We start from the raw sequence: 7829 nt of genomic DNA, 5'->3' as shown, positions 1-7829 counted from the left end.
GAGAGAGAGAGAGAGAGAGAGAGAGAGAGAGAGAGACAGAGAGAGAGAACGATTTCATTACTCAGAGCGAAGAAGGCCCTGTCGTTATCATTTTGTTGTGATTATCAATACGCTTACCACACACCCATCAATTCCCAATTTTCTCCCAGCCATGCCGATGACTGACGCCAACCCGTTACATCCCTCCCTCCCTCCCTCCCTTCCCCCAACCCAATTCCCTTTTCATTGGCTCCCCCCACACCACCATCCCTCCAAATGTGTTCTGCTCAAATTCGGATTGTAACCCACGCCCTTGCATGTGTGTAGGGTGGAACTGGTCAATATATGCTCCAAAAAGGTTTTCGTCCCGCTTCTGCACTCCACCTTTGCCTTGTTACTTGCGCACCCTCCTCACCTACCTGCACATTCCTGCCGCAGACTCATATCTCTCTCGCACTTCATGTGAGCATCAAGCCACTGTTTAGTTTCATTAAAAAAACAGATAAGATGCACACACACACACGCAAAACAAAAATAACAGCAATAACAACAACGCTGCAGCTGTTTTACGACCCCCCTCTCCACCGCCTCTTGGTGCTTATCGTTTGGTTCCTCAGCATTTCAAAACCAAAAAAAAAATCGCCCATGGCCTCAATAATGGGCATTTCTTCTTCTCTCCTACCGCGATTCAGGGCTTCTTAATGCCCCGCGCGTCATACGTACAGTGACGTAGCACATCCACTGAAACCAACAAACAACTGCATTCATCATGCAGCACGCTTGCTCTCGCGCTTCACAGATTTTCATTACTTTCCTCTTTTTGGTTTGCATTTCGTGCCTTTCGCCCAGCGCCGATGCCAAACAACCGCAAGTGAGCCTTGGAGCTGATAGGAAGACCGCTGGTTGGCGATGTCTGACAGTCCCCCCCCCCCCTCAGAGCGTTGCCCGCTTGACGTGAGCAGACATGCACGAATAAAAAAACTCAAAAACACAAATATTAAAAAAAAACACGTTCAGCTTCACGATTGAGTTTATTTGGAGATTTATCCCCTTTGCGTTTTTTTTTCCATTGAAAAAAAAATAATAATCAAAAGGAAGGGAATGTTTTTTCCCACTCCTCACACCGCATGTTTTAACTCGGAAAGCAACGGGACCACGGAAACGTTTGGAAATACGGATATGCATACATGCAAACACACTAAAGCGCACACAGTTTTGTATGTATTTTGGCTAGCCGTGGTAGGCGGATGATTGTGATAGTAACGGAAACGGATGCCGGAGGATATATAAATATATATATAAATAGAGGTAGATATGTGGAGATAGACAAATGTATTTGTATATACGTATGTCGTTTTTCTTTTCTTTTTATTTGCTCCCCTTCTCCTTCTGTTTCTTCACTTCCCCGTGTATCGTCTCGGTGCAAGTCGACGGGTCGCACAACCGTCTCCACCACTACCATCAGTTTGGGATGTCGAGGCATCCCCCCCCCAACGCTCCCCCCCAAAAAAAGAGAGAGAAGGGTCTGTGGTGAAGAGGCGCAGTGAGGCACTGGCGTTCTCTGTCACGCACAACGGGCACCGTCCTCCCCACACCCCGCCGTCGCCGGCGGCCAATTTTTTTTTTTTTTTAAACAATACAAAAAAACGTGTTAGGGCCTAAAACAGTAATCAACGAAGAAAATAAAACAAAAAAAAGTAAAAAGTGAGGGGAACAACAACAACCACATCAACAATAATAATAAAAAACATGCATACACACACACGCAACAAACAAACAAACAGGGGTGATAACAAGTGGTGCCGTAAGAAAGAAAAGTTGTGCGTGTGTGTGTGTGCCAGCGTGTATGGGTGGATGGGCGTCATTTCGGGGTTAACGTGAGGAGATAGCGCAGAAGCAGGGATCAGGAAAACAGGCAAACAACCCCAACAACATCCAGGCAAACACAACGATGCACTTAGTTCATGTTGTATTCACTCACTTCTTGCAATTTGCTTTAGTCCTGCTGCAGTGTTGGGTTTGATCGCAATATCCCTTGATTCCCCTACACACCCTCCGTCTCGAACCTTATTATTATTTTCCCAATAAAATATCTACATACAAAAAAAAAAACCATTTTCTTAACCTTTTCTTTACGGCTAGAAAACAAATCATGTTTCGGGCACACCTTCAAATATGTGTTTATGTATAGTTGACCCCTCCCCTCCCCCTCCCAGGTTCACCCAATAACAACTACAACTATTCTCAAAATAATTTATTACAGCAATCAACACGCATTACATGGTGTTTGCCTTCTTTTTCCACTTTTATTTTTTCTTTTGTTCTCCTTTTCGCTTTTTTTTTCTATCGTGTTTTCTCTTTACTTGTGCCGCTTCCCTCTTGATCCCACCCCACAGCTCATATGCGCATATGCCCCGTAGATTTCTACCTTTTTGCTCATTCGAGTCCTCCCTCCTCCCTGTAGCGGCATGTTGGCCTTACCAACGCGAGGGTGGATACATGCATATACATATATGTGCGTAAGTAACGAACGGACCTCTTTTTTTTTCTCACACGACAACTTATGGTGTACCTCCGCCCCTTTGCGGGCAATTTATCAATAACAACCCCTTCCCTTATCCAATGTTTGATGATCTTTTTCTCCTTTTTTTGGGGCTGAATTACCAACGCGGTTTCTATTCTTTTCCTATGCTTGCAGTTTACCCTTCATCGGTGTTATATATATTGAGTGCTTTCCTTTTTTTTTTCTTCTTCACCTTCTGCGCTCCTCAACTGCCCTACTGCGGCTGCGTTGCAGCAAGCGTCATCTGTCCGTTTGGTAAATAGCAAAAAAAAGTCGACTGTGGCGCCATCACTGGAGAAGTTCCGGGGGGATACATCATCATCTGCGGCGCCGGGGCTGCGGCAGGTATCGTATCCGTCAAGGGACTCATTGGCGCCATCGTCGGCATGGAATTGCCTATCACAGAGTATGACAGCGGGGGTGCAAACACGGCCGGTCTTGATTCTGGACCAACAAGGAAGACAGGCGGGGCTCCAGTGTGCCCTGGCGGCACTGAAATAAACGGGGCGGCATAAAATGTCGGGGCTGCGGCACTCCCAGAGTACGGATCGGCAAGGACAGGTGCTCCTCCCAGCGGCGGCATAAAGGGGTACACAGGCGCGCTAGCTGAAAAGGTCTGCTCCAACGCCTTCTGCGACCCTGCGCCTGGTGTGTGCGGAGGCGGCGGCCCTTGTATGTAACTAGTGACACTATTACCCGCGCTGTTTATGCTGTTCTTGAGATTGCCATGGCGGCCGACCCCGCGTCGGGCAAGACGTTCGGTACGGTGAGCGGAGTCCTCAGCAACCTTCGCAAGCAGCGGTACGCCCTCACAATCCAAAAAAGGTGTACTAGTGTGCGTCTCTTTTGCCGCATTCGCGGCTGCCTCCATTGTTGTGTAGGTGATAAAGGCAACATTCCGCCTTTTGTTGGAAGACCGCTGGGCCGTGTCGTTATGGATGGAGACGTCCATTACGTCACCATAGCGCCCAAAGTGTTGAATAAGGTCTGCCTTCTTCACACTGAGTGGGATGTTCCGTACAAAGGTCTTGTTCGTGGGCGCGCCGGGGCGGTAAGCGGCGTGCGGCTTGGCTACGCGCACGGCGATCGTCTCCCCGTGAAAGATGGAATTATTCTTGTCATCTGCAGCCTTCGCGGCATCAGCGACCTCCTTAAATTTTACAAAAGCAATGCCGCGACTCTTCCCTGTGTGGATGTCCAGCATGACCTTTGCCGATTCAATCTCACCGTAGGGGCGAAAATGATTGTACAACTCCTTGTCCGTCACGCTGAAATGAAGACCCGATACGAACAAGTTGCTGCGTATTTCATCCTGCGGATGCTGCCTGGACTTGGAGCCTGCCGCATCCTTTTCAAAAGAATTCCCTCCAAAGGGTTCGTCCAGCTGCTGCGGTGGTTGCTGCGGTGGTTGCTGCGGTGACATCATACCACCCCCCCCCGCCGCCGCCGCCGGATCCAAGGAGGAGACTCCCGGTGACATCTCGCCAGCTGCGCTATCGTTGGCCACATGGTTCGTCCAACTGCTGTAGGAAATCAAAAAAACATCTGAATGTGTGCTACCGTTTCCCGTAGAGGCGGGGTACCCGTTCCGGGGCAGTTGCTGCTGGTGCTGTGAAGTGACGGACTCGTTATTGGCATTGTCGGCTTGCTGCCTGGGGGTCATTTCGTCGGGAACACAGCGGTGACCAGGCAAGGAGTCGAACTCCGACTGTGCGGTAAAAGAAGCAATGGGGACATCATCGTCATCGTTGCCGAGGTCGATGACAAATTTCATGTCACTCTCCATGTACAAACCACCGCCACCAGAGAAGAACTCGCCATCCGGGTCATTGTCCAGTTCTTCGTGATACAGTACTTCCTCCACCCTATCCGTATTCTTTCCTGATGTAGGTTCGGCATTCGCGTCGGCGATAATGCCGTTCTTCTCACTGCCCGCATCCATATTGCTGAAGAGCATACTCCCCTGTCGGTGCCCACTGTTCCTCGTAATATCTTCTTTGACTAGTACAGCAGCGGTCCTTTTATTGCACCCCATTTGCTTTGACTTGATATATATATATATATATTTTGTGTGTTACCTCTTTGACTCCCGCGCTAAACACGGTCTTTTCTTTTTTTACACTTTCCAACTCGAGTATTTCTGTAGCTGCTTCCTTCCTTCTCACTGTTGCTTCTTTGTACGTGTGTATAGTTTATCTCCACCTTTTTTCCCCTCCTTTGTTCTTCCCTCCTTTGTGCTCCTTTCACCCGGACCGTAGCGGTCCAGAGCAATGGGAGAGAAGTAGCGTGCATTGCAGAGTGGGAGACAGGCGGCGGGTTACTTTCACCCTCTGCCGTTTGTTTTGTTTTTGTGTCTTTGTTCGTATCCTCCGTCCGCTCCCTGCGGAAGCGGCAGCAGCAGGAGGAGTTGTGGCAGTGGTTGTGAAACACAAGCCAGCCAAGTTCTCGACATCACGGCTATGTTACATTTGTGGCGGAGAGAGGGGGAGGGGAGTGGCGCGGGAAGAAACGCCACAGCAGCAAGAGCAATTAAACAGGTAAAAACAAAATCAAGCAAAACGACAATAAACATCGCCCATGGTGTACCTACTGAATACATATCTCTCTCTCTCTCTCTATATATATATATATATATATATATGCGTGTGCCTTCCCGCGTTCCTCCAATTTCACTTCCTCCACCACTGGCGCCTTTCCGGTTCCCGCCACATAAATCTTTCCCTTTCGTTTTCTGCACTGTTGACGTTTCTTCCATTTCGGCCAAACATGCGGGTAAAAACAAACAAACCAAAACATTGCCTTAGCTTGATATACATCATTAACCCCGCCCCATCAAAAACATATTTTCCTTCTTTCCTTTGCCTTCTCCCTTTCCTTTTCCGTTCTCTTTGTTCCACATGCCTCTCCTTTAACACCCATTCGCTGCGCCCCGCTTCGCCCCGCCGGCGGACACCACCAAGAGCTCACCGGTGGTGCTCAGATCAGTTTTTGTTGTCGTGGCCGATGTGCGGGATACCGAAGGCTGGGGTATGGACATGCAGCGCATCTTCTCCAGCGTGATCGGCTTGTCCACGCTCAGCTCCACATAGTACTCGTTGAGGCAGTTGACAATCTCCTGCAACGTCACCATGGAGACGTCGATGGGGATGCTGTACTGCATGAATTTGTCCGCCAGCATGCGAGGGTGAATGGACTCCAGGTCGGTCACAAACTTTGCGGCGAGGAGGGCCGTCACAGGGATGGAGTTCTTCTGCATCGCGTTGTCACGCTGGGTGCGCGGCGAAATCGCAAGCGTGGACTGCCGCCTCTTAGGCAGCTTAGAGACCTGCTTGTTGAAGAACTTCGTCACAAGACGTACCATAGCGGGCGGCAGATCCCACCAGCGGGTGCGAGTGCCCTCAGCGTCAAACCCCATATCGTCATCATGCGAAGTAACACTGCCGCCAGAGGAATCCATGCTATTGAGGAACGACAGCTTCGAGATACTGATAAGCCGCGAGCCGGCACGCAACATGGGTGGGACGTAGTCTTCCTCGTGCTCCTGCAGAAAGCAAAAGCGGTCGGGCCGGGGTTCCGGCTGGGAAACGCTGCGGTACGCACGGCGCAGGCATGGGATGGAAAGCTGCACCACCCGGTGCCCATCATTTGCCGCTCCCTCGCCGTTGCTGTTCTCGTCGCAGTTGCCATTGCCACCTGCGGCCTCCTCCCCTGCCGCTCCCTCCGAGCGTCGGGCATCGGCATCGATCTGGAGCCTCATAGCCTCCTCAACAATCTCGCGGGCCTCCGCGGCGCCAAGTTTGTGACTCCGAATGCGCAGGCGGTACAAGTCCGCCGGTGGAAGAACGGGCAATTTCTCCAGCACTTGGTCATCGTTTTTGAAGTCCTCATCATCGTCGTCGTCCTCACCCGCTTCACTCTTCCGCCGCTCCCGAACCTCCTTAAGCGCCTCCGCGCCGTCGCCCTCCATTGCATTCAACAAACACTTCCAGTTGGTGATAATGTTCTGGTAGTCGGTGTCCTCCTCCTTCGCCCGCTTAGCGATCTCCACATCCGTCTTGTAGTTGTAGTACACGAGCTCAAGAAAGGCGTCGACGGAGATGGTGCCGTCAGAGCGCTTTCGTGGTCGCCGCAGGGAGATACGCTCAATGAGCTGCTCCTGCAGCACCGGGAAGGGCGTGTTAAGCACAAGGCTGCGCAGCAAGACCCACCCGGACCCGTCCCCGTCGAGATAGTTGAAGATATTCTTCATGCGAAAATAGTCATCAGCATAGTAGTTCGCAACCTCTTCATGGTTCCTGTCGCAGAGATCGTTGATAAGGCTGGAAACGTTAGCGCCAATGTGCGTCCCGTCCAGGTCAAACCGCACAACGTTCTTGTTCACGTGCAGCAGCTTGATGATGGGGTCAGCGCTGTACACCGTCACAAGCGGATTATCGCCCACATCCACGCTGCGGATGTACTGATGGTCCTGCAGCGTTTCCGCCAACTCAGCGACAAACTCGTCCGTTACTTGACAGCCACGCAGACTTACGCGGCGCAGGGAGCGGCTGCATAGCAACAGCGGCAGCAGCGCCATGCAGCCCTTCGACCCAAGAATAAACTTATTGCAGTCAAAGACACGGTGCTTGTCCCAGTCACGCGGGGCGTCGCTGAGGAGGGCGCCAAGGCTCTTCTGTGGCCTAATTCCCATCTCCTCGCAGACCTGCACGTACGCCGCTCGCGGGGATTTGCGGTCAAACCTCGAGAGCGTCGCGTCCACCTTCTGCATTGTCGTCATCTTCCCTTCACTTTAAACTTACCTATGCGCGCTTCTGCGCCTCAACTGAAAAAAGAAAAGTTGCAAAAGCACAGGCGCACCACTCTCATGCCACCGACACGCGCGCGTGTTCCCTCCACCGCCACCGCCATCACCCTCTCAAACCAGCAGCTGACAAGTATTAACAACATACAGCGACGGCGACAACATCACGGACTTCGGTGTCGCTTCATGTAGCGGGCCATCATGGCATCTACGGCAGCCTCCTCCTCGGATGCTGTTCCCAACGCGAGCCCCAGCCACCGCCGTGCCGTGCTTGGCTGCACCAACACCGCCGCACCCTTCCGCTGACTTTCACACTCAGCGGGGGAAAAGACGTAGTCTAGTAGATACTGCAGCAGGCGCGGACCAACAGGTGCGCCGCTCGCATTGCCGATAGACCCTTCCTGCCGCATCCACCGCTCCAACGCGCCCTTCCAGCCAGCACCACCAACATCATTGTCGCCGCCGACGGCAATGGCGGTCTCAGCT

The 7829-nt window shown here is 51.7% G+C and overlaps 3 protein-coding genes across 3 annotated transcripts, besides 10 other annotated features; all 3 read right to left on the bottom strand.

The window, feature by feature from the left end:
- Window positions 1-48: a microsatellite.
- A 132-nt stretch (window positions 49-180) lies between these two features.
- Window positions 181-207: a microsatellite.
- A 296-nt stretch (window positions 208-503) lies between these two features.
- Window positions 504-533: a microsatellite.
- Window positions 534-1261: 728 nt separating this feature from the next.
- Window positions 1262-1324: a microsatellite.
- Window positions 1325-1691: 367 nt separating this feature from the next.
- Window positions 1692-1762: a microsatellite.
- Window positions 1763-1798: 36 nt separating this feature from the next.
- Window positions 1799-1832: a microsatellite.
- Window positions 1833-2283: 451 nt separating this feature from the next.
- Window positions 2284-2340: a sequence feature (A-rich).
- A 416-nt stretch (window positions 2341-2756) lies between these two features.
- TraAM80_06843 (putative RNA-binding protein) lies at window positions 2757-4499 on the bottom strand (the record flags this gene model as incomplete). Its single annotated transcript, XM_029383670.1, has 1 exon — window positions 2757-4499. The coding sequence occupies one exon, from the start codon at window positions 4497-4499 to the stop codon at window positions 2757-2759; it is 1743 nt and encodes a 580-aa protein (XP_029236517.1).
- Window positions 4500-4590: 91 nt separating this feature from the next.
- Window positions 4591-4608: a microsatellite.
- Window positions 4609-5158: 550 nt separating this feature from the next.
- Window positions 5159-5183: a microsatellite.
- A 203-nt stretch (window positions 5184-5386) lies between these two features.
- Window positions 5387-5432: a sequence feature (A-rich).
- An 18-nt stretch (window positions 5433-5450) lies between these two features.
- TraAM80_06842 (calpain-like cysteine peptidase) lies at window positions 5451-7310 on the bottom strand (the record flags this gene model as incomplete). Its single annotated transcript, XM_029383669.1, has 1 exon — window positions 5451-7310. One exon carries the CDS (start codon window positions 7308-7310, stop codon window positions 5451-5453), a length of 1860 nt encoding a protein of 619 aa, XP_029236516.1.
- Window positions 7311-7507: 197 nt separating this feature from the next.
- Window positions 7508-7829, bottom strand: TraAM80_06841 (uncharacterized protein; the record flags this gene model as incomplete). Its single annotated transcript, XM_029383668.1, has 1 exon — window positions 7508-7829. A coding segment is annotated over one exon (322 nt), but the record flags the coding sequence as incomplete, so codon positions are not given.

This window comes from Trypanosoma rangeli, assembly GCF_003719475.1.
Source record: "Trypanosoma rangeli strain AM80 chromosome Unknown Tra_15.4_contig_00262, whole genome shotgun sequence".
Classification (NCBI taxonomy): domain Eukaryota; phylum Euglenozoa; class Kinetoplastea; order Trypanosomatida; family Trypanosomatidae; genus Trypanosoma; species Trypanosoma rangeli.
Note: the sequence above shows the minus strand (reverse complement) of the source record. Positions and strands in the feature narration are given on the sequence as shown.